The sequence below is a fragment of the Dermacentor albipictus genome, unplaced genomic scaffold (assembly GCF_038994185.2).
Source record: "Dermacentor albipictus isolate Rhodes 1998 colony unplaced genomic scaffold, USDA_Dalb.pri_finalv2 scaffold_18, whole genome shotgun sequence".
Taxonomy (NCBI): Eukaryota; Metazoa; Arthropoda; class Arachnida; order Ixodida; family Ixodidae; genus Dermacentor; species Dermacentor albipictus.
The window spans coordinates 538797-565008 of NW_027225572.1; the positions used below are offsets into that span (position 1 = coordinate 538797).

Genomic DNA, 26212 nt, shown 5'->3' on the forward strand with positions numbered 1-26212 from the left:
TCGGGAAAGGAGGCGGTTCGATGATGACGTTGAGTATCCGAGCTTGATTGCTGATGCTTGGTGTTGTCGATACCGGCGTTAGCGTGGTTGCAGGCGATGAACCTTGCGCTGACAGCAACAGAGCCTGTACAAAGAAGATGAGGCGCATGGTGAATGACCTGCGCCAAGCGCTTTTGCCGTGCCCACTGAAGATCCTCGGGTGCGGGACAGTCTTTATAGGGGTAATGGCCGGTGACGTCACGAATCCATGGCTCGGGAAAGGAGGCGGTTCGATGATGACGTTGAGTATCCGAGCTTGATTGCTGATGCTTGGTGTTGTCGATACCGGCGTTAGCGTGGTTGCAGGCGATGAACCTTGCGCTGACAGCAACAGAGCCTGTACAAAGAAGCTGAGGCGCATGGTGAATGACCTGCGCCGAGCGCTTTTGCCGTGCCCACTGAAGATCCTCGGGTGCGGGACAGTCTTTATAGGGGTAATGGCCGGTGACGTCACGAATCCATGGCTCGGGAAAGGAGGCAGTTCGATGATGACGTTGAGTATCCGAGCTTGATTGCTGATGCTTGGTGTTGTCGATACCGGCGTTAGCGTTAGCGTGGTTGCAGGCGATGAACCTTGCGCTGACAGCCACAGAGCCTGTACAAAGAAGATGAGGCGTATGGTGAACGACCTGCGCCAAGCGCTTTCGCCGTGCCCACAACAATCCGTGGTCGCTCACTCTGCGACGAGGCCCGCATTGGGTCTTGCAGGGCGCCGGCTAAGCTCTGCATGATTTATATATGGTGATTATGAAGGAGGAATAGATGCATGATTTGAAATGCCTTCTGCAACATTGCCTCGCTTGACGGGAAACTCTCGCCCTAAGGGCCAGATGCCTCTGCCGCCCCGGTCAAGCTATTTAGTGGCATGTGTGCCTCTGTGTCCGTGTCCCAAAGCGGCGAGGGGGCCAACATAGTACGCCTCGTATCAAGGTTCATCATCATCATCATCAGCCTGGTTGCGCCCACTGCAGGGCGAAGGCCTCTCCCATACTTCTCCAACTACCCCGGTCACATATCAAGGTTAACCTCCGCCAACGTGGCATTCGTGCAATCCTCATTGTTCCGCGTTAAACACTCTAAATCAAAGCTGCCGGTTTGCTCAGCAGCTGCCGTCACGTTAGCAATAGGTAGCTGACTTTGCATCGCTGCATCTTACAACATGAACATATCTGAGTTCAAGCAAGCCAGCCGCCATTGTTCGCTGAAACGTGGGTAGTCCTAGTGCCAACACATACGAGAAGACTCGCCATGTTGCCAAATTGGATCCACGTTGGTAGCGCCAAATGTGGGGGTTCCACCCTGCGTGCGGTTAGCTAGGGCTGAAGGCGAGCTCCGGATCTAGCCCCACGCAGTCACTCTGTGGTACTTCCCAACCCGTAGCCCCTGTAAAGAGGGGTGTCCTCTCTGTAATAAGTAATAATAGGCTGGCCTCATTGCCCGGGATGGTCAGGCAAATGAGGTCGCTCACGGATTGCGGCAGGTACTCCAGTCCGCCAGGTTAGGGGTCCCGTGTCAGAGAGAGAGGGTCTCCCCCAGTGGCGCTGCTTTGTACCTTTTTACCTGGGCGAGGGGAATGTCCTCCTCGCCGATCAGCTACCTGCCCGCGAGCAACACCCTCTAGAGAACTGCCGCGAGTCGGCGAGGAAGGGTGCACGCGCATCACCAGAGCGAGGGAGAAGCGGGAGAGGGCGCCCTCTCCCACCCTGTCCAGCCACATTAATAGTTACTTTTTAGTAATTGAAACAAGAATTCCAAAGGTGCATGTTTTGCTCTCGTGGACAGCGTTTCTAGCCCATATTGAACCAGAAAGTTAGTGGGTGAACCATAGTGGTTCGTTACAGCGCAAAACAAGACAAGGACACAAGAAGGTATAAAAACGACGATACGACGCGTTTTTATAACTTCTTGTGTCCTTGTCTTGTATTGCGCTGTAACGAACCACTATGGTTGAAAGAGCAAGGTTTCTTTTGAGCAAAATCAATTTTTGAACTGCAGTGCAGTGACATTAGAAATATGGTTGCCCCATCTGAGATAGTTGGTTAATGTAACACCTAAATATTTATGCTCAACTTTAGCTAGAGGTATGTCGTTAATCTTCTATGTGAAGTTAGACTGTTAAGTCTTTCTTGTTACTTTTATGGTTACAGATTTTTCGTATTCGTTGACATCTGCCAATCGGATAAGATGTTGAGGGATGTATTAAGCAAGACTTGATCAGTGTACAGTAAAACCTCGTTAACACATAGTTGGCGGGGAACGTGGATCAGGTCACACTAAGCGATGTACTAATTAACCGACAAGGGCAGATGAGTGGCGATATCTTACCGGCAAAAAAAAGGAAAAAAAAAAAAAACAAGTTCTCACGCGAACACACAGGTGCACAAGTTTTACTTGCGAGCAGGCAGCCAAAAATCTGTTGCATTCACTTGCCGCCATGGCAGTCTTGCAGCCGTCGACGACAGATTCTTCACACTCAGTGAGGCTGCTGAGCCAGTTTCTCCATCAGGCTCCACTTCTCTGGGAACGCCCTCATGACGGTCAACACACTGGCCATGTCGTAGAAGAAAGGGCCATCATCTACTTCCACGTTATCATTGGGAATGAGCTATCGGTGGGGTCTGTTGTCCATGAAAAGTCCGTGCACCGCAATTTCACTATCTGTGTTCTGTGTGCACATCATTTCTGTGATGGGGGATTCATCGCGACTGTATTTAAACCAGAATCACTTATTAAGTGGGTATGTATTAACGAGGTGTTAGTGTGGTTAGTGATTTACCTATATGTAACGCAGTTGTTGGCAAACAACTTAATAATGCAGTGAATATCAGCTTTGATGTCCTTAGTATACAGGGTGTTTTTATGCGAAGCATATTACGAGAGCTCAACCCAGCTCCTCAGGCGCGGCGGTGTCGCCTTCAATGACCTTTGACCCCATGCCATACCACGTGACGCCGTGACGTCACGACAGAGGAGAAATGGGGCTCCAACTCGCACCGTCGCTCGCGGCGGTATATAAGCAGCTGCGCTTGTTTCTAGGTGGCTTTGGCTCAACTCTTGCAAGATGGGCTGGGTGGGAATCGAACCAGGGTCTCCGGAGTGTGAGACGGAGACGCTACCACTGATCCACGAGTACGATGCTTTAAAGCGGTACAAAAGCGCCTCTAGTGAATGCGGTGTTGCCTTAGAAACGAGCTGTTTCTAAGGCTCAGGCGTGCGTCGCTTGCTCAGGCGCACATTTCAATGCCGCGCCGAATGCTGCGTTGCTCGACGCTCACCGCGTCCAATGCGGGGCGCGTAGTCGCTGCGCCGTAGCCCATTGTCTTACACCCCTTGGCGGGTCGACGGGAACGCTGTCGCGTTCCACTCTTGAAGGCGAAGCAGAGTAACGCATGAGTTGTTTCTTCGTCTAGCCGAACCAAATATAGCCAAGCAACAGCAGTTCACCAGGCTAAACAGTGGTTCAACAACTAAAATAAAGGCTAGTATGCTTCGCATCCTGGGCTTAACCTTAGCTAAGCCACAGCCATTTTTTTTATAGGCAATAAAGATTTTTCATGGAAGTTTAATGAGCGCAGTGAATGTGGCATTTTTGCGAACGAGTTCCTAAGCGAGGCGGACATACTTTGCAGTGAATGATGTGAGCTTCAGAAGACTAATTTTAAAGAATTCATTAATCAACCTTTTTATTAGTGCCTTGGCGGCAGTTGGGTAAATGACAGATTTAGAGGCAATGACATTTATGTACGCACCCATCTTTTAAATATCTGAAAAATTGCACGTAATTTGAGATATTCACAATCAAATTCCAAAGCTCACTTGAGGCATGATCGAGACTGAGCGAGTACTGCACCTCAGGCAGCAACGGTCCGTCAAGAAGTGTGGAGTTTGAGTGATAGCACGCCGCATCAAATACTGGCCCAACACACAGCGGCATGTGCCTCCCAGGCAAAGTGGGCAATATCAGTAGCTGCCGCAAATGGCCGAGACGTTCTGTCTCCATCAGGCTTGTCGTCACGAGGTGTCTCATATTATAGAAGGACTGCCTTTTCTGCATTCTTGCAGCACTCGGTTACCATATTGTCTGAGTTTACTGCTGAAATTCACTGTTAAATATCTCGAATTAGGCACGCCTTTCAAGATAAAAAAAAAACTAACAAAAAAACGAGGGTGCATGAAACTGTGACTCCCTTAAAATTCACCATTTAAACAACTGCCACTCGGGCAATAAAATAAAGTTAATTAATTTGTGTTAATTAGTCTTCTGAAGCTCGCATTATTAGCTGCATAGTATGTCTGTCTTACCTAGGAACTCGTCTGCAAAAACATGTTTGTTTCACTTATCATCATCAGCAGCAGCAACAGCAGCCTATGTATGTCCACTGCAGGACGAAGGCCTCTCCCTGTGATCTCCAATCACCCATGTCCTGCACCAACCGATTCCAACTAGCACCCACAAATTTCCTAATTTCGTCGCACCACCTAGTCTTCTGCTGTCCTCTACTGTGCTTGCCTTCTCTTGGTACCCTTTCTGTCACCCTAATGGGCCAACGGTTATCTAATCTGCGCATTACATGACCTGGCCAATGCCATTTCTTTCTCTTAATGTCTACTAGAATATCGTCTATACCCGTTTTCTCTTTGATCCTGAAGGCCCCTCAGCCTTCGCTCAGGGGGTCCGCGAGCCGCGACCAGCACGACAAAGGACCAAAGGCGCAAGGAACAAAAACCGCTTTAATTTACGATGGAATGTAACACTCAAAATTACCGCAGCCTCGCGGCCAATAGCAGAAAACAACAAGGCAAGGAAGCAGGCAGCAAAGAAGCAAAGAGGCAAGCAGCAAAACAGCGAGGCAACAAAATATACAAGCGAAAGGGAGCGACGAAAGAACGGCCGCTACCAACCATCAACCAACACAATCTTTCGGGCGATAACCGAATGCATAAAGCGCAGAAAGCAAGCAAGCACCGAACCAGGCGCGCAGACAGTCCCAAAAGCGAACAACAAGAACAACAACACTCTTTCATGCAGACACAATGCAAAGACGCTTTTCCCCCTGCTCTGCAGCACGCTCGGTAAAAGAAACCTAGACGGGCCACGCCCCACCAGCGCCTCCCCAAGCCCGCGCCCCGCAAAAAGCCACGAGTGCCGTCTCCGCTGCCTTCTTATCGGGCAGCCGCCTTCCCGGCAGTCCCCGCGCGAGTTCTCACGCTACCGCGATCGATGCGCATGCTCCATGCAACGAGTGCCGTTGTGGCGCGCGATTCAAAGGCTTATCCCGTGCGCGCTGCAGAGAGGGCCAAGGGCCCGACACTCCCCCCCCGTACAAGACCGGACACCCACCTGGGTGTCCAACAGCACTATGCAACTACACTATACAACTACACTTTGCAACAACACTTTGCAACAACACTTTGCAACAACACTTTGCAACAACACTTTGCAACAACGCTATGTCCAACGCTATGTCCAACAGCACCATGCATCGTCCTAGTCGAGTATATCATGGCTGTTGCGAAGCAAAATGTTCGGGGCAGTTGGCACGCGATGGGCTGGAATGCTGTCTGGCGTCGTTCGGAGCTGCACGTGACGGCTCCAATTGGCATGCGCTCAAGGCGTGCGCTCTTTCTGAGACAATGCACTTTTCGCCCAACTGACGCTAGCGCACATCGGTCGCCTGGGTGAGAGACCGACGACGTAGGTGATGTTGCGATGGGCCGCCGTGGCAGCCAGGCTGGTGACACCCGTTGGAGTGGTAGCGTGGCATTCTGTGTAAGGCGAGGATATCTACAAGGACAGCATATGTAAAATGTCGCGATTAACAGATACCGGATGTAGGACACAGCCGCGTTAACTGCTGGACTCGTATAATGACGGAAGCACGGTTAGCTGTCTGATGGGCGCTCGTAGTACGCTTTGAGGTCGTGCAAGCTGACGGGCCCTACTACTGTGCTGCCATGTTTTTCCCGCAGTAGGTACACCAAGCTAGAAATACGTTTCGTGATCACGTAAGGGCCATCCCATCTAGGCGCGAGGGAAGCAGCAAACCCTTTTGCAGCATCGCTGAGTGGGTGCGTTCGGCGGAGCACTTCGTCGCCGACCGCGAACTCCAGGGGCCGCCTGCCTTTGTTGTATTGGTTGCCATGTTCCAGGCGGGCAAGGTCCAAGTTTTCCCTGGCCTCCTTCAGAGTGTGGGCCAGGCGGCTGGAAAGATTTTGTGTGAACGTGGAGTAATTGCAAGTTGGCAATTCAGAGCCGTTGGTGAATGCATGCTCAATAGGAAAATGGGGCTCGCGACCGAGAAGAATAGCCGCTGGCGTAAACCCTGTCGACCGGTTTACTGTGGTCCTTGTGGCGAAAGCCATCTCCTGGATACGAACGTCCCAGTCCTTGTGCCGCTTGGTGAAAGCCACCAGCATTGTCTTAAGGTTTCTGTTGACACGCTCCGTGATGTTGGCTTGAGGGTGGTATGGTGTCGTCCTTTTGTGCTGCACGCCAAGAGCTTTGCAGGTGTCCACGAATATCCTGCCTGTGAAATACGTGGCATTGTCCGTGATAAGCTGCGCTGGGAAACCGAAACGGGTGAATGCTTCCAACAACCTATCCCCGATTATCTTAGAATCCAGCTTGCGTAGCGGGTACAGCTCTACCCATTTGGAGAAATGGTCAGTAACCACTAACAAGTATCGATTCCCTTTAGCTGACCTGGGGTATGGGCCCATAACATCACATGCCACAATTTCCCATGGGTATCGACTCTCAACTGGTTGCATGAAGCCCGGTGGCTTCCCTCCCCTCGGTTTCACGGTCTGGCAGGTAGGACATGTGCGAACGTATCTGAAGACATCCTTTCTCATGTGCGGCCATGTCGCGACGCGACACAACTTTTCGAATGTTTATTTGCCGTCGCTATGACCGGCGAGCCGGGTGTCATGAAAGTACTCTAGAAAAGGCGTGCGCAGCTTCCTAGGCACAACGACGCGGAATGGGGACTCACCGCAATCCGTATCGGCAGCAGGTATATACCGCAAGAGCAGGCCATCGTCTGCTTGCATGTAGCAGTCGTAGTTGCCGCTACCGGCAGGGTTGGCGCCGTCCAGTCCCTTGCGTATCAAGTTGCACTGGTCGTCGCATAGCTGGGCGTCGAGTAGCTGCTGGCGGGAGATCAGTGTCCCCCAGGCGTCCACAGGCACTGCCACAGCCAGGACTTCGGGTGCCGGCTCGCCATCCCCGGAGAGTGGTGCTCGGGACAGGGCGTCAGCTACCTTGTTGAAGGTGCCTTTCCTGTATTCTACTCTGTAATTATACTTCTGAAGAGAGAGGGCCCAACGGGCTAAACGGCCGGCTGGGTTTTGTAGCTTTGACAGCCACGTCAGGGCCTGGTGGTCAGTCTGAATAGTAAAGTCAGCCCCATCCAGATACATGTCAAATTTCTTTAGTGCAAATACAATTGCTAGGCACTCTTTCTCTGTTACGGTATAGTTCCGCTCTGCTCCTGTGAGAGTGCGACTTGCAAAAGCGAGAGGGTGAAGCTTTCCTTGGTGCTTCTGAAGCAAGACTGCGCCGATGCCATACTCACTTGCATCGGTCTGCACGGTGAATGGCAGGTTGAGGTCGGGAAGCAGCAGACGTGCGGTATCGGCGATAGCCGACGACAGAGCCCGAAATGATCCCTGCTCCACGTCAGTCCACTGCCAACTGGCACCTTTCCGTAGGAGCTGGTGGAGAGGTCTTGCCAGGTCAGCGCAGTTGGGGATAAAGTGGCGGTAGAAGCCCACCATGCCCAAATACCGCTGCAGGCTCTTGACGTCTGTTGGTGGTGGAAGCTGCAGTATGGCCCGGAGTTTCTCCTCGTCAGGCCGGAATGTGCCTTGCTCGACAATGAAACCTAGGAGGTTTATTCTGGTCGAAACCAGTTGAGCCTTCCGGGGGTTAATGGTGATGCCTGCGGCCTGCATTCGTTGTAAAACGGTGGTTAGGTGCAGGAGATGCTCCTCCAGGGTATTCGAGAACACTACCACGTCATCCATGTAAGCCATCGCGTAATTGAATTTGGCGTCTTGAAGCACAATATCTATTACACGCTGAAAGGTTGCCGGTGAATTGCACAAACCAAAAGGCAATCGGACGAATTCGAACAGTCCCCGATGGCAAGTGAATGCAGTCTTTGCAATATCACAGGGGGCGATCGGAATTTGCAGGAAGCCCCTGCTGCAGTCTAAAGTAGTAAAGAACTTAGTGGACCCAAGTGAATACATCACTGAATCGATTGATGGGAAGGGGTACGAGTCTCGAACTGTGACAGCGTTCAACCGACGGTAGTCGACACACAACCGCGCCGTGCCATCTTTCTTAGGTGCTAGTACAACCGGGAACGCCCAAGGGCTCTTAGACGGTCTTACTGCACCGGTAGCGATCATTTGCTCTAGCGCACTATCAAGAAGTGCTCGCTTGTGGATGCTCAGGGGCCGCGGGTTGAAACGAATTGGGCGGGCGCATCCGGTGTCTATCCTATGAGTCAGCACTTTAACGCTGCCAGGAGCTTCCGTGAACATTTCGGCAAATGGTTTAAGTGCTGTCTCGATTTTGGTCTTCTCCGCCGGAGATCCTGTGAAAGACTTCAGAACAGTGAGGATACCACTACCAGTCTCGGAGACCGCAGAGATATTGGCGGTAAACTGATTTGACTGTGGGTCTCTTGGCTTAGTCATGAACTCGAGTGGATGTGCATGCATGCCGTACTGGTAGGTGCCTTTAGAGAGATCGAGAACGATTCCTGCTTTGGCTATGAAGTTACGGCCCAAAATCACCGGACAAGAAAGTCCTGGAAGGTGTAGGAAGCGTTGCCGGAATTTTTTATCATTCATGGTAACCGTTAACCGGGCTGCTGACGTAGCGGACGCAACGTGAGCGGATGCCATGCGAAGGGTCGTGTTTACACTTCGTAACTGTAGACGTTTCGTCTCGCAGGCGCTTTTGACACGATCGCCGAAAACGGAAACAGCAGAGCCGGTGTCTAAAATAGCAGGTACTTCTATTCCGGCCATTCTGACCACCACCAATGGTGTTTTCTCAATCTGGGCGTCAAGAAGACTGAACGTGGACGGCAAAGCCAAGATCCTGGGCCTTCGATTTGTCCAAGATCCTGGGCCTTCGATCTGAGGGGGCGACACCTTTCCGGTACACCTACTACCGTTGATGCTGGTGGTGATTCGAGTGTGAGGAGCCGTTTCTTTCCCCCTCCCCGCTGCCGAGGTTGTCCGCGGCTCAACGCCGTGGCAGCAGGATGGTGAGACGACCAAAACACCCGGCTTTTCGTAGTCTTGGAAACGCCTGCCCCCGCTTGGTGCTTGACGGCCGCGTAGTCTGCATGTGCCGAGGGGACGTCGGGGTGCGGTAGGTCGTTGGCCGGCAACTGGGAGCTGCTCACCACCGCCGGCCCTCGTCGTTTCCCTGCTGGCGGGAGCCAGGGGGGCTCGGGCACTGGCTCCTGTAGTGGCCTCGTCCTCCACACTGGAAGCAGACTGGAATGCTCCTGCGTGTATCTGCTGCGCCTGATTGGGCGGCAGCCACTACAGGCCTGCTGCGGCCCCGAGTGCCTCGCAACGTTGTGGCAGGTTCCGCGACCGGAGGCCGGAAAGGTACCTGGGTGGCAAAGGTGCGGTGAGTGAATGGGTCCAGCGCCCTTGGAGGCGGTACCATATTCCCCGGGCTTGCAATCTGAGAACCGTGCCACGCGCAAGACGGCTCGAGGGAGGCTTGAGGCGGGGGTGGAGGCTGGTAAGTTAGCTCTGCCAACATCGCCGCCTGAATATCGGACGCCGCTTTAGCGAGATCGTCAAGCGAAGAGAAGGTGCGGCCCCTTAGATAAGCCTGGAAGCGTGGGTGAGCTTGCCGGATTGCACGGGTGACTCTTTCCATTTCGGGTGCTGAAGGATCTGCGCGCTCGTAAAGCTCCTGAAAGGACCGTATGTATTCTAGGAGGCTTTCCTCCTCCGCCTGACTACGGGCGCGAAGCTCGTCTTTCATGCGGACAATGTAGTCGGGGGGGAGGAATTCTGCTCGCAGTAGCTGCTCAAAGTGCACCCAACTTTGGAATGACTGGCGACGACGCCAGCGGGCGGCGGACCCAGTCAGGGCGACGGGCAAAACGCGCTGAAGAAGAACGTCATCCGTAATGGCTTGCGCATTGCGGTAATCTTCCATTTCCTGAAGGAAGTCCGCCACCGATTTCGTATCTGTGTGCCCTTCATATGTAGGCACAGCGAGCTGCAAATGGAAACTGGCTTCTGGAGTTATGTTTGTCTGATGCTCGAGCAGCGCGGTCAGCTGGGCAATAATGTTGCACATATCTTGTGCGGGCGCCCCCTGGTCCTTCTTATCAGGCATTGTAGTAATGGGTTTGCGAGGATGATTTTCAACCGCGCTCTTCTTGACTTTACCCGAACGTAGGTGCATTAAAATGCCGGCGGTGCATCTTTGGTGTTCAAATTGGGCGGGCAAAGCGGTCCGACGGAATGGTCAAGCGGTTCTGCGGAAGCAGGATGGCGCGGAATAGCGGGGCGCAAGGAAAGCGGGAGGTCGAATAAACGTTCAGTGAGCTTACGCCGGTCAGAGGGGTTGGGTACAGATGCAGGAGCTGTGGGACCCGATGTCGGAGCGAAACAAGTAGGCCTAGGGGGCGAGTTCCAGCTGCCTCGAGATGGGGGCGGTTCCCTCGTTCCCGTGCTCGTGGTCCCTGCGGTGCGGAAGCGTACTCCAGAACAAACAGAAAAACAACGAGAAAGAAGAAAACCACGTTGGGCGCCAGATGAAGGCCCCTCAGCCTTCGCTCAGGGGCTCCGCGAGCCGCGACCAACACGACAAAGGACCAAAGGCGCAAGGAACAAAAACCGTTTTAATTTACGATAGAATGTAACACTCAAAATTACCGCAGCCTCGCGGCCAATAGCAGAAAACAACAAGGCAAGGAAGCAGGCAGCAAAGAAGCAAAGAGGCAAGCAGCAAAACAGCGAGGCAACAAAATATACAAGCGAAAGGGAGCGACGAAAGAACGGCCGCTACTAACCATCAACCAACACAATCTTTCGGGTGATAACCGAATGCATAAAGCGCAGAAAGCAAGCAAGCACCGAACCAGGCGCGCAGACAGTCCCAAAAGCGAACAACAAGAACAACAACACTCTTTCATGCAGACACAATGCAAAGACGCTTTTCCCCCTGCTCTGCAGCACGCTCGGTAAAAGAAACCTAGACGGGCCACGCCCCACCAGCGCCTCCCCAAGCCCGCGCCCCGCAAAAAGCCACGAGTGCCGTCTCCGCTGCCTTCTTATCGGGCAGCCGCCTTCCCGGCAGTCCCCGCGCGAGTTCTCACGCTACCGCGATCGATGCGCATGCTCCATGCAACGAGTGCCGTTGTGGCGTGCGATTCAAAGGCTTATCCCGTGCGCGCTGCAGACAGGGCCAAGGGCCCGACAATCCAAACTGCTCTCTTTCTGTCTCTTAAAGTTATGCCTAGCATTCTTCGTTCCATTGCTCTCTGAGCAGTCCTTAACGTGTTCTCAAGCTTTTGTCAGTCTCCAAGTCTCTTCCCCATATGTCAGCACCGGTAAAATGCACTCATTGTATACTTTCCTCTTCAATGATAATGATAAGCTTCCAATCGGTAGCTGGCAATGTCAGCCGTATGCGATCCAACCCATTTTTATTCTTCTGTGAATTTCCTTCTCATGATAATGGTTCCCTGTGATTAATTGACCTAGGTAAACATACTCCTTCACAGACTCTAGAGGCCGACTGGCGATCCTGAACTCTTGTTCTTTTGCCCGGCTATTTATCATTATCTTTGTCTTCTGCATATTAATCTTCAACCCCACTCTTACATTCTCTCCACAACCATTTGTTGCAACTCGTCAGCATTGTTTCTGAATAGAACAATGTCGTCGGCAAACCGAAGGTTGCTAAGGTATTAGCCATTGATCCTTACTCCTAAGCCTTCCCAGTTCAATAGCTTGAATATTTCTTCCAAGCACAGGGTGAATAGCATTGGAGAGATTGTGTCTCCTTGTCTGACCCCTTTCTTCATAGGTATCTTTCTACTTTTCCTTTGTAGAATTAAGGTGGCTGTGGAATCTCTGTTGATGTTTTCCACGGTATTCCATTTACGTAAGCGGTCTGTACTCCTTGATTACGCAATGCCTCTATGACTGCTGGTATCTCTACTGAATCAAATGCTTTTCCGTTATCTATGAAGCCATATAAAGAGGTTTATTGTACTCTGTGGATTTCTCAGTAACCTGGTTAATGACAGGGATGTGATCCATTGTAGAGTAACCTTTCCTTAAGCCAGCCTGCTCCCTTGGTTGACTAAATTCAAGTGTTGTCCTTACTCTATTGGAGATTATTTTGGTAAATATTTCGTATAATACTTGGGAGTAAGCTAATGGGCCTATAATTTTTTAGTTCTTTAACGTTGCTTTTTTGTGGATTAGTATAATGTTTGCATTCTTCCAGTTTTCTGGGACCCTTGCAGACGATAGACACTTCGTATAGGGAGCCGCCAGTTTTCCTAGCATTATGTCTCCTCCATCTTTGATTAAATCGACTCTTATTCCATCTTCTCCTGCCGCTCTTCCTCGTTGCATGTCTTGCAAGGCTCTCCTGACCTCATCGCTAGTTATTGGAGTTTCTGTATCCTGTTCATTACTGGTTCTAATTGAGGTATCTTGACTCCTTTGGGTACTGTACAGGTTGATGGAAATGTGTGTGGACATCTCAGTTCCAGTCATTAAGCAGTAAATTATTGAGCAGATCAAAAGCGAGCCCTGCTTTGTTTTATCATGCCACTGCCCTTCATCTGGAAGAGTAATTGATGAAGACCAAGGTATGAACAAAGAAACAGGAGGAATCACTTGTTACTGCTTGCTCGTTCCTGCTTAATCTTGAAACTTGTTTATCTTTGTTCTACAATATGAACCAACTAGCTAAACAAGGAGTTCCTGCAGAAAGTGCACAGGTGATGTCTCCTGTGCAAAATATGATGCAATATTTTTCCATGTTAGCTCTAGGTACAGCAGCATAGTCCTTGTGTGGCAGGGTATTGAGCCCCTTTTAAAAGGAGGAACCCAATTCTTCCAGGGCTTGGCCTACCTGACAGCAACAGCCAATAGCTTCCTGAAGAGGATGCTGCCCCACGTCCGAGTGTTTGCACGTGTTGCCCCAAAACAAAAGGTATGCTTTATGTCATGATTGCATTTAATGTCTGGATTGTAATGAACTGTTGGGACTTGTGTGCTTTTTTTGTTTTTTTGCCTGTCACGTGCTTTGCTTTTTTTTCAATGGGGAGGAACTGCACGAGCACTTGTGTGCCACACTTTCGGAGGATGGTACAGTGGCTGGTCATCAACATTAATCCTTCCACTGCAGCGGCCCTCAGAACAGTTTAGAGGCATTGAATTAATGTAATGTTGACTTTCTTTTTTTTTCCCACAGTTGTGCTGTTTTACATTTTGGTACAAAGTGCACTTTCAGGCTTTTTGTTATCTGCGGTGGCTGTAGCTTTTTATGGAATGGTTGCAATAATGCAGTGGCATGTACAATGTATCCATGAAAGGTAATTAAATAATTGAGTAATCGTCAAAATAGTAATAAAGTTGACTACTTATTAATTGCTTTTTAACCAAATTTTAGTATAGTATTAAATACTGAAAAAAGTAACTTACCAATAGTATTTATTCATCCATGTTAAATTTTCTTCTGCTTTCATTACCTGGCTTTCTGTACAGTTGCTGACTCATTTTTCATACCTGCTTGATTATACCAACTTACTTGTTGCGCTGCCCCTAGAACTGATATATAATGGTAACTCAAATTTTGGACATAGCTCGGTGTGTAGCTAAATTTTTCGGAATCATCTGCATTGACACTCGGTATCAAACTACAGCTTTGGCGGCCAACCAAATAGTGTTGGTTGAGCCTAGCCAGCAAGGCTGCTGGGCTGCAAGCTGTCACAGGACCCTCAGTATGTTTGCACACATGTTGGCTACCAGCTCACAAGCTGGACCAATGGCTCCGTGTGTGTAAAGCGGTGTTGGCAGCCAGCATCTGCTGCAAATGGTTTGTGTGTGCATCTGCTTCATGTGGTGTGATTTTTCTTGTGATGTCACATTTGCGGCGGGCGTACCCCCAACACTTTTGTACATACATTCAGAGTGCTCAACTTTACTGTCATATTGTGTGGCATCAACCAGTATTTATGCTGATGGTCACAAACGTCATGCTGGCCTGCCAGCTTAATTTTTAGTTTTGATGGACTAATTATTTGAAGCATTAAAATAGGGATGTGCAGATACCAAATAGCAGATATTGAATCAAATCAAAACAAAAAAATGCCGAATATAAGAAAATTTATACAAAGTTTAATGCTTGCAAATCTTGGGCAAGAAAACATGGCACTGCACATGCTCGTGAGCCCCTAGCATTACATAACAACGATGTAGCAAGCTATCAGTAACTTAGGTAGATTGAAATCAAGATATACATATAGTAAAGTTTACAGTTATGAAATGGAACACCATATTAGTATTCCAGCACTGATTCATCTCAGTTCTAGTAGATCAAGGTCTGGAAAGTGTTTTTGTCAATAGAATTTCGAATAGAATCAAGTGTTATTTTCCCTCTGATGCTAAAGAATTAGTGACGTTATGTTGTACTGAATACAAAATGAGGTGCTCAGTTAATAGTGGACCTGTGTTTTATGGCAATGTTTTATTGCATAGACAATTTTGCTTTCCAAGTTTTCTCCACAATACAGAAAGGCTGTTCCATCTTTGTGGCAGGTGGACTATCGTAGAGCCAGTTTGCACGACAGACGAAAGCATGGACTGCACACTACATGACTCAATCGGCACTCCGTGTGTAGCCATCATTGGTCCTGTGCGGGTTGACCACAGTTGGTGCCGACAGTGAAGTGCAGGTGCCTTTGGTTGTGGGGTTCAGCATTATTTGCCACCTGTCAGGTTCTGTAATCGGAAAGGGCACATCTAATTCATGCGAGGCACCCTCCCCCACCTCGTCCATCTGCTGTCTGTGCATATATATGCAACCGAGCGGTCACTGCTCTAGTCACGTGACACTTCCATGCCCATTCTGTAAATCGAAAGCTAGTCTTGTGACTGGTTGCTCCAAGCTGCAAAAAGAGACTGATTTGTGGGAATGGCATCAGCAATGAGAGGCCGTTGTATCGTCTGGCACGGAGATGGTGGCTGTGAACAACTTTGTTGCCACCCCGTACACTCGATTTAGTTTGCAAGGCCGTTTGTAGGCTTTTCGGGTGTTGCACAGCTGTTGCAAATAGTGCAGTCCACTTATAACGACACCACATATAATGATATATCGGTTATAACGATGAACCAACTTAAGAATATCAACTTAGGCATTAGGGCTATGAAAAAAAAAAAAAACGTATATAGCAATATGTTATTCACTGCATACAGGAAATAACAATCAAAATGTGCCATTTGGGTAGTGTTTTCCATGCAGAATAATCGTCAAATTTGCATTGCTAAGTTCCCCTTAACTCAGACAGGGCGAAAAGTTTCCCTATGCAAGTTTGTATCTACCACCAGTACCGCATAGTTCATCCTGCCAGCGAGCCGATTGCGAAAGCCACAGACAGCATCACAAGTTGGCACAGCGTGCCGCAAGATGGCATCAGCTGCTTTGTGCCCGCTCGCCATGCAATAGGCTACATCAACATGCAGGGCAGCAGAATAAAGAAAAAGTGGGCAGAAATTGAGGAGCAGTTAAATAGAGAACAAACGGGCATATGCGGTTACAGAAACGTACCTTAGAGACTCGGAAGAGCCGCCAGTGATTGAGAATTACGTTTGGGAAGGGTGCAACAGAATTAAGTAGGAAAGGAAGGGAGGGGGAGTCGGAGTGCTCATCCATCAGGGAGCCAAATGGAAAAGAGCAAATTCAAAATGTCAACATCATCTTTGGTTATTATGTACAATGAGTGGTAAGAAAATGTGGCTGGTGCGGGATGTATTCCTGGACTGGAAATAACTTCAGAGAGAAGAATCAAGAGTTAGTGGAATGCATAAGTGCTGATATTGAGGGTTTCGAGAATGATGCCGAAATTATCTTATTAGGTGACATAAATGCCCACATACAAGATCTAGATGACTATACTGACAATAATGGGAAATCAATGCTAGATCTTTGTGGGCAACATAATCTCGTTATCGTGAATACAGGGCCTAAGTGTGATGGGCAGACCATATGGGAAGTGGGAAACCGGCAATTGGCCATTGATTGCTGTCTGATGACTGAAGCAATTCATGATAAGCTGAGAGAAATGGTCATTGACGAGGAAGGGTATAGCAGCATAGCGAGTGACCATGACTGCATCATTTTGAAAATGGGATGTATAGTTGGGAAAGAAAACAATGAGTGCAAAATGGCCAGTCCATATTTGAACGCTTAACAAATAACAAATATAGTCACAAGAGTCAAGGAAGAACTTGACAAATGGCCAAGCAAAGAGTGGCAATATAGTGAGCTTCAAAGTGTAATAACGACAGAAATGCGGAGAGAGAAGCAACATTTTCGTTGGAAAGGAAAAAAGAAACCGAAAAGCTGGTGGAAAAGGGAGATACAAGAAGTGATTGCCGAACGACAGAAAGCTTCCCGAGAACACAGGCAGGCAAAAAAAGCATATTTAGCGCTAGCAAACAAGGACGGAAGGGAGACGACAACACAATGTGCTAACTTCAACAACTTGATTTTCAGGAAATACACCTATATAACCCATGCACAGTGGCGCTACCTTATCCAAATCTTACCCATCCAAAAAAGCAGTCTCCTTATCTAACAAGTCGATTGAAGGGGCACTAACACACGTGTCTCTATTCCGCCAGATGGCCTGAGCCTCAATAATCTCTCGCAGGTCTTTATCTTTGTGCTTCGCAAGAACCCGGCAGGATCCATACACCAGCGCACAGCCACATTCTTGACAGTGGGTTGACAGATGACCGTGTTGCTTATTTTTCACAGTTTGGCAATGTTCCCGTAATCGGTCGTTAAGACATATCCCCGTCTGTCCGATGTATTTTTTCCCACAGGACAGCGGAAGCTCATATACAACAGCTTCTACGCATCCCACTGGCACTTTTCGATGATGTGTAGAGCATCCGGCAGCTGGCTTACGGTACAGGTCCTTTAATCGACATATTTTTGCCAGCTTTTCTGGTGCAGAAAAGATCAATTTTGTGTCCACCCAGCTAGCCATTTTCTTAAGTTTATGTGCCATTCTATGCAGGTAGGGCACTACCGCTACCTTCCTTCTACGTTCCCTCCCTTGGTTTTCCGTGTCCCTAATTGTGCTATCTGACCTGCACCTTTTTAGCAGCCGCTCGACGACCGAAACTAGCACTGATTCCGGAAACCCTGCTGTTGATAACCTTCGCGATTGATCCAAAAGACTCGTATAGATCTTCTGGTGGCAAGATTTCTTTAGAGCATTTCCAAAGCATAAGTTAGCAATGCTCCTCTTGACGAACTTCGAGTGGGCTGACCTATACGATAACAGGGGCTTATTAGCTCTAGGTTTATACTCCCAACACGTGTGCCGTTCCATGAACTCGAGCTGAATATCTAGGAAACGCAGCACGTTATTGGTGGGCTCTTCAAACGTGAGAGTAAGTGGGCTAAGGCCTGCAGAAAAAACTTTGTAAAGCTTGCCTTCTGTAAAACGTGCGTCTGGTTCAAAAAGAATGAGATAATCGTCAACGTATCTGACAACTTCAACCACCCTGTGCTCAGACAAGGTACGGGACAGGTTTCTGTTATGGTGAGCTAGAAAAATGTCACTTAGTATGGGGGCCAAACATGAACCAATGCAAACCCCTTGCTTTTGAATGAATATGTCGTCATTCCATGCTGCATATGTAGAGTGAAGGTAGCAACTAAGTATATCTAAAAAGCCCTGAACGGACAAACCGGCTGAATTTTGGAACAACACCACGCCATACTCGTCTATGCACTCTTCTACACAAGGTATTAGTTTCTTTTGAGGCAAGGAGTAGTACAAGTCCTTCATGTCAAAGGAGCAAGCTGATAAGCTTTTGTCAGAATTTTCTTTCAGGAAATCTACGACTTCTGCAGAGCTCCTAAGAAAAATGGGTCGTCAATATTAAGAATTCGGAGCTTATCTTGCAAGAAGAGCGAACTTTTTCTGCCATGAACCTGTTTCTGAAACTATGACCCTTAATGAGTAATCGGGTTTTTGCGTCTTCGCACTAAACATAATTTGAAGGCAACCAGACTTAGCGTTGTCAATTTCACGAACCAACTGATTAAAGTCTGCCTTCTTACAAAGATGCTTTGCTTCTAGCTTGATTTTTCTGAGAGATAGATTACTACACTGGTCGAACACAAGGAATCGCAGAGCACACTTTCGTTTTAAAATCACCTTCCTTGAGGACAACAAAGCCACCTTCCTTGTCTGCTGGCAAAACACACAGACCGTTCTGCCTCAAAAACGAAGTTGTGCGCTTAACCGGTACACATGAGACCATCGGTTTGTTGTGCGAAACCACATCGACCCCTTCAGAGATACATAGGTTCACTTCACCTTGTGGGGCGCACTTTGAAATCCTTCGCACAATGCTTAGAAGTTCCGGCGCGCTCAACCTTGGTTCTACGGCGAACTTGGGGCCAAGTTCAAGAACACCTTCAACGTAGTCTGGAAGACTAACCTCGCCGAAGGTTCTGACGCCACAAGGTCCAGTAGGTTTCTTCTTAGGGATGCTGTCACGCAGGCCGGGTAAGGTCCTCTGCCACAGAAATTCCGTGCCGCTACTGATGATCGCCAGGAAGTCGGTCCACTTCCTGCAGGCACCCTGTTGTCTCCCTGGAGCATCCAGCGTCACTCTCAGCAAACTTTTCACCACCCTCACTTGCCTTTGCCCCTCACTTCTCATTATCTTTAGGACTTTGATGCCATGGCCAACGGAAGGAGCAAGGCCACCAAATAACCGCAGGACTTCGTTGGGCAAATGCTTGCAGCGAATGTAGAAGGAAAGTGACCGAGCTTGGCAATTGGTGTAGATGAGGAGGGGGGCCACTGAACATGGATTTAACGATGAACACAGAAAAGAGCCCGATGTACTAGAAATAAATTGCAGCATTGCCATTTGTTGGGTGTGTTGGTAAACTGAAAGCATATTTAGCGCCAACAAACAAGGACGGAAGGGAGGCGACAACACAATGCGCTAACTTCAACAACTTGATTTTCAGAAAATACACCTATATAACCCATGCACAGTGGCGCCACCTTATCCAAATCTTACCCATCCAAAAAAGCCGTCTCCTTATCTAACAGGTCGATTGAAGGGGCACTAACACACGTGCCTCTATTCTGCCAGATGGCCTGAGCCTCAATAATCTCTCGCAGGTCTTTATCTTTGTGCTTCGCAAGAACCCGGCAGGATCCATACACCGGCGCACAGCCGCATTCTTGACAGTGGGTTGACAGATGACCGTGTTCCTTATTATTCACAGTTTGGCAATGTTCCCGGGCTTATTAGCTCTATGTTTATACTCCCAACACGTGTGCCGTTCCATGCCGTTGAAGTTAGCGCATTGTGTTGTCGTCTCCCTTCCGTCCTTGTTTGCTGGCGCTAAATATGCTTTCAGTTTACCAACACGCCCAACAAATGGCAAGGCAAAAAAAGTCCAGTTGCTGCAGGATGAAGTAGCCAGTAAATGGGAAATATCCCGGGAGAAAAAGATCTGTGGTTCAAATACTGCTTAAAGTAAAGATAAAAGGTGAAAGTTGGTTGTCAGAAATACCTGAGAAAAAGAAGGCTACACCTAGAATATTTTAGAACCACATAAAATTATTAGACAAGAAGTATGGAACAGTACAACAACATATCCTAGACGAAGATGGAAACAAACTGGAAGGGGATGTGGCATTACATTAGAAAAATAACTGCTGAATTTTTCCGAGGCAATGATGAGGTTGTATTTGAGAAAAAAAAGAGCACGAAAGAGAACCAAATGGAAAAAGAGCTGGTGCTGACAAATTTCAACTGGAAGAAAACAGAAGAGAAAATTACTAAGCGCACAGCCACAGGGCTACACAAGGTTCCTGTTCGGCTGATTAATGAACTAAGACCAAAAAGTAAGGAAGCTGTGGTGAAAGCAGTAGAAAAAACTTTAAAAGATAGACAAATACCAGAGTGTTGGCGACAAAGTAGAATTAATTTAACTTATAAAGGTAAGCAGGAGAAAGATAGAATTCACTCGTATAGACCGTTGATCATTGCATCGATAATATACAGGTTAGCAATGCAGGCAATTAAGTTAACGCTGCAAGCATGGGCAGTGAATAATGGTATTTTGGGAGAACTTCAGTATGGCTTCAGAATAGGTAGGCGTTTGGATAGCTTATTTCTCCTTACTCAGTGTATTGAAATATCAAGAGTAGAAAGGAGACCATTATATGTGGCCTTTTTAGACATTGTAGAAGGGTATCACAACATTGACCACAACATTTTGTGGGATATTCTGGAAAGGGAAGGCTTAGGTGACGATTGTCTATGGCGATTGTCTCACTGGTGACAGCTGATAAACGCGGAGGCAGACAAGAAATCCCAACCTAAAATAAGTTTGTGAGTGCACTCGCATAGCAGCGCAAATACTATGTGATGACGGATGCCATCGATAGAGACATGTACAATACATTGCACGATTGGGTGAATTGTGGCATTGTCTGCTCCACTCAAAGGAGTGCCGCAGTATGGCGTGGTCACTTTTCCTAGACGAGAGCATAAATCAGCAATAATGATAGAAATGGTGGCACCAGTGTCAAGAGCTTTGACACGAACACCTTCTACAAACTATAATAGATACGACGGGTGCTCTGGAGGAATTATAGGCAGTTTGATTAATGCAGCTTCCCTTCCTAAAACTGCAGCGTAGTTTCCTGAGTGTAGGTCAGAGGCCTGTGAGGCAGGACGAAGTGGAGACACCGAGCGACGGTGTGCTGTGCGTGAGCGGTGCTGAGATAAATGGTCGGTGGGTGGTATATTGGCTGTATATGGGGGAGATTGTGAACGGCGTGGAAAAGGTGGGAATGTCATCCGCTGGTAACTCCTAGGTAGACGTGTATCGGAGCGTTCTTGAGGAGCATAGCCATGCCTCTCGTTTTGTTAGCGCCATCGGCAGAACCGGGAAGTGGGCCCTGTCAGGATTGGGGGCTCAATCCCATCGTCCGTGGTCCTTTGCCAAGATTGGAGTACGGCATGAATTCGAAGGTAGCTGGCCCATGCCGTCGTCCAACTTATTTACGCTGAGATCGTTGATGAAGTGAAGAACTGCTTCTCATCGAGAACGAGGAAAAAGGGTTTATTTACAGAAATTAAATCAGTCTAACATGACTGCTTGAGAAAGAGAGTAACAGTCCAACATGACTGCATGAGAGAAGTGACTCAGTCTAACATGACTGCTCAAGAGAAGTGTCCTCAGCATTCACACAACCACAGTTTTTATACACTCGATCCGCCGGCCATACGAGGCGGCGACTGTTCGTTTACTCATCACCAACTCGCCGCTGCTCTGCAGATCAGTTTACAGACACAAAGGCACACACATTCCGATGCCCAAACGACGGCGTTGGAGGGGTGCCGTTCCGGGAATTATCGGTGCCGATCGAGGGTCGCTCGTTGTTTTGCGCCACGCCGAAGCGTGAGAAGCACCAAAATACGTCGTTTCCGCGGCAGCTTGTCCATGCGTGTCAAATCAGCTCCGCGTTGGGGAACTCCGGAATCATTGTTCACACACCGAACTAGTTCCGTCACAATGTCGATGGGGCTGGAGGAAGGAGGCAGTTTTCAGCACAAAGGCCGCTTCTTCGAACGCCTCCCAGCTGCAGCGACGGTGAGGGGGAGATGCGCGTCGTGTCGCCCTGTCGTAACTGTGTGGCAATCTTGTTTTGCAGCTCGCCATTCTTAACAGCCCTCGGTACCCGCAGTAATAACAAAGAGGACAGGTAGGACGCCAAGCAGGGTAGGAAGGTTGAGCACGAACCTGTGCTGATACTGAAGCCACGAGTGTATGTGCCGATGGTGTGGTCCTGGGCATGATTGTAAGTGGAGACATTGCGGCGATGTATGTTGTTACTGTAGAAGCACCAGTAGCATCTGAACACACGGCATGGGGAGTAGACACGAGCTCTTCTTTAATAATTGTGTGCAAGTTGGTTGCAGAGGCAGAGGTGACAATGCCAGAAGCACAGGAAGAGCATTATGCGAGGAGTTCCTCATGTATGATGGTACAGATGATGATGATGATGGTACACAGGTCCGCATCCTAAGGGAGACTACCGTCATATGTGTGTGTGTGAACATGAAGGGATTGCAGTTCCTCAAGGCACTGGCACATGGTGATGACATCTTGTGCGCTGATAGGGTTCTACGCAGCGGTCGGTTTTGAACACTGTGGAGTTTACACACCTGCACTGGGTGAGGACATCTCTGCAATATGTGTACGACTTCCTGCAAAATTCACGATCCTTTTTCGCTGGAACGCCAAAAATAACACTAAGCTTCTTCGTGAAAGTGGTCCAGTCAGGAAAGTTAGGGAAGTCATGGTTCAAGAACCAAGTTTTAGCGACATCAGAGAGGTAAGGAAGGACGTTGTGGAATTTATAAGAATTGTCCCACCTATTGTAGTTGCTGACTTGATCGTAGTTCTCGAGCCAGCCTTCGATATCTTCACCTCGTAAGCCAGCGAATACTTGGGGGCCACGCTGACGACTGTTGATTGTCTAGACGGAGGAAGACTGGACAGAGACAATGATATCAGTTGTACAGCGTGGGTCTTGACTGGACGTTGCAGCAAACAGTGGGGTGATAGTTGCAGCGGTAGTTGCCTTGCAGTGCCGGTAGTTGCAACTGCAGCCATTGCGGCAGCACCAACTAGTGGGCACGCATAGGGGGCTGTGAAACTGAGTATGTCTAAGAACATTGGGTTAGGTGATGGCTGTTGAATGGGTGTTAAGTTGACTCCCACGTATCCAACACGATATGCATTCCTTTTGATGGTCCGATGTTCACTCGTGCTTTCACACTTCCTAAATTATGGGCTGCTTTTGTTGCCATTCCCTCTAACCACCTCATGTTATTGTTTCTCTCGGTCCTGTCGACCTGGACGAACCTTGTACCAACACAGGGGGCCTCAACCAACACGGTGCCGTTCTACCAATTGCGGTGTTAGTGCGCTGTGTATGCGATACCTGCATAGGTCGGGAGGCGCATGCATTAAGGGAGATGTACTCGCAGAGACAAAGTATGACAGCTTGGGCAGCCTATCCTCTTTTTTTTAGAAACCAAGCAAGAGATGCACTCGCTTGCACGGCATCAAGCACGAGGGGCTCCACGTCGCACGGGACATGCGGCACTGCGCAGACCTCTACACCAAATATCCCAAATATTCTAACAAGCAAATAGTAATGTTTCATTTGCAAATTGAATTATATAAATTTTTACTATTCTATTCTATTTGGTGATATTTGAATATTCGGACACCTGTAATTTAAAACTTCACAAAAGTTTCTAGTCATTTCACTTTGTGCTTACTTAGTGGACTGAATTACCCTACGCCAGCAATAATTGAATTTAGGGAGTTGCCAATGCGATGCCCGTCTCCCGTGTACTTAAATTTTGGTGCACATTAAAGAACCCCAGGTGGTCGAAATTTCTGGAGTCCCCCACTACGGCTTGCTTCATAATCAGAAAGTGGTTTTGGCATGTAAAACCCCATAATTTTTTTTACAGCGACGCCCGCATGTGTGGATATCACAGCTTGAACACATGCAGTACAGAATTGCTCAATGTGAAGGAGGCATTACTGCATGGAACAGCATCAGCTTTTAAGCTGGCATAAAATTTCAATGAACGAGAAGAACACGGGGAGCTCTGTTTTTATTAGTTGCAACCATATGAAGAAACAGGCAATGAAGCCTTTTCATACGCTTTCATTTCCCTTACTATTTCTTTATTTCAGTTAAACATTTCCCCTATGTTTTCTCTGGTTTCATTGTATGGTTTTGCCTAATAAAGCTCCACACTTACATTGCACAGCCCAAATTGGCAGCATTGTGGAGCCTATGTTGCCTGTGGAGAAGCTCCACTTGACGATGCACATTGAGCTGCACAATATGAGAATGCGGAACGCAGCTGGGGCATTGAATGTTGCAAAATTTTATGTAGATATTTTTTGCAATGAAGTACAACACTGAGCAAAAGTCTCTGAACAAATTTTGCAATGTTCTGGCATTAAAGAATAAAATGATATTGCCATTGAAATTCATTTTATTGAACTGCCTGATTTTTCTGGCATTTTTGCAGTCCTTTGTGGGTCTGCAAAATCGGTCTGCAACTTTACTAGGTACCTAGCAAACACAAAAGATGCCTCTGTGCTGTCTGCAGCTTCAGCGTCTCATGGTCACTTTTTAAGTAACGTGTTCATAAGAACTGATCAGCGTTACCAAATTTCTCTCTTGGCAGCTGTAGGCTGACTAGTTGGCATAGCAGTTTGTCATTTCACATGCTGCATATTGGCAGAGCAGTCTCTGGTGGTTAGAGGAGCTCACAATCTGAGTTGCTGATTTTACTTTAACTAGAGGCAGAAAAGTGTGGTGTCCTGGTTCCCTTTAACACATGGGCTTCAGGAACGAACGTGGCAAGTGCAGTGGTGATAGGCTTTGCATGCTACCGCTCTGTTATTCATTCTGCATTTCAGGAGCAAGTGGTAACAGCACTCAAGAGCCTCGGTTTCCTTACCCTCATGTGTGGCGATGGGACCAACGATGTGGGTGCCTTGAAACACGCCCACGTAGGTGAGTCCCTGCTAGCTTGTGTGAAGAGCTATCATAAGTTTATTCATCTAGAAACATTGCTATTGTGTAAGTTGCCAAGCCTGATGTTGCATACCATGAGTTCCGGGAGCCAGGCTGGACTTTGGTTGTTCTAAATGGTCGATGCAAGCCTAGTCCAGAAGCCCACAGTCAGCTGTGCACAAGGAAATAATTAGGCATCTAGCTTACTTTGGGGAATATTCCACTATAAGAAGCTGTTTCATATGGCAATGCCCAATACGTTTACTTTTTTGGCAGTTTTTGTTTTCACTAGATTATTAATGTTACTGTCAAACCTCGATATAGTACGTGAACACAGATATTGCGAATTATCGAATTTAGTTAATTATATAACCATATTTTTTTTTTTACCAAGAGCACCTTAGGGTTTCCTGTACGAAATGCATTACATCTATTGTTTTCTGCAATATGTGCAGGTGCAGCACTTTATTTATTTATTTATTTATACAATATTGCCGTCTCATGGTCCAAGCAGGGTGGTAGATACAAATACAAGAAATACAAAAGAAACAGCAACAATAACGCAGGCTCAGAAAGCTTATTTCACAGTTTGACCACTTGTTTTGATAAGGCAGTTCCATTCACTAATGGTTCTTGGGAAATAAGAAAATTTAAATACGTCTGTGGGAGCAAAATATGGGGTCAGGGCGTTTTCATTGTGGTGTCGGGTGGGCCTGCTAGTTCAGGGTGACAAATATGTTAATGCATCTCTATCGTGTTTGAAGTAATGGACCGAGGCAACTTGTTGCTGAGCAAAGAATGACCAACTGGTCGTTTATTCATATGCTTATGTAGGCAGCGAGGGAAAGGAGAGTCGGAAAGAAGTGGCAAATGATATCGGTGCACATGTGCGATAGCCCATTCTGATACTTCTTTTCTTCATACAATTGGGAGACTTGCTTGTCTTTGAGACTTGCTTGTCTTCACACAAACACAAAACTAAAACAAAATTAAGCTAGCAGACTTGACGAAAGTTTCCTTCGTAGCAAAGACGCTTCGACTCCGTCCAGCGTCTGGTAGACCGACGAATTGTTGGCTTACCGGTGTGTCTTGTTGCCTGGCTGAGTCAGGAACCCCGGTCATTTGCCAGCTTGAGCAGCGGTCAGCTGCCGCAGTGTCACCTGTGTCGTTTACCGGCTCAAAGTCTTCGATCGGTTGTAATACGTTATTCGGTTCCAGCTCAGTGTCTTCCCGGCTGCTCTCGTAGTCGTTCACGTTTGTGCAGC

At 48.0% G+C, this 26212-nt stretch overlaps 2 protein-coding genes across 4 annotated transcripts in view; one reads left to right on the forward strand and one right to left on the reverse strand.

Moving 5' to 3' along the window:
- Positions 1-26212, forward strand: part of LOC135900796 (endoplasmic reticulum transmembrane helix translocase) — a 602974-nt gene that overhangs the window by 392027 nt on the left and 184735 nt on the right. For all 3 annotated transcript variants that reach the window (XM_065430378.1, XM_065430377.1, XM_065430379.1), the window contains 2 exons: positions 13175-13267; positions 24851-24947. In XM_065430378.1, coding sequence (XP_065286450.1) covers positions 13175-13267; positions 24851-24947 — 190 coding nt within the window. The remainder of the gene's footprint in view (positions 1-13174; positions 13268-24850; positions 24948-26212) is intronic.
- Positions 9689-10426, reverse strand: LOC135900722 (uncharacterized; the record flags this gene model as incomplete). The annotated part of the gene is made up of 1 exon (XM_065430263.2): positions 9689-10426. A coding segment is annotated over exon 1 (738 nt), but the record flags the coding sequence as incomplete, so codon positions are not given.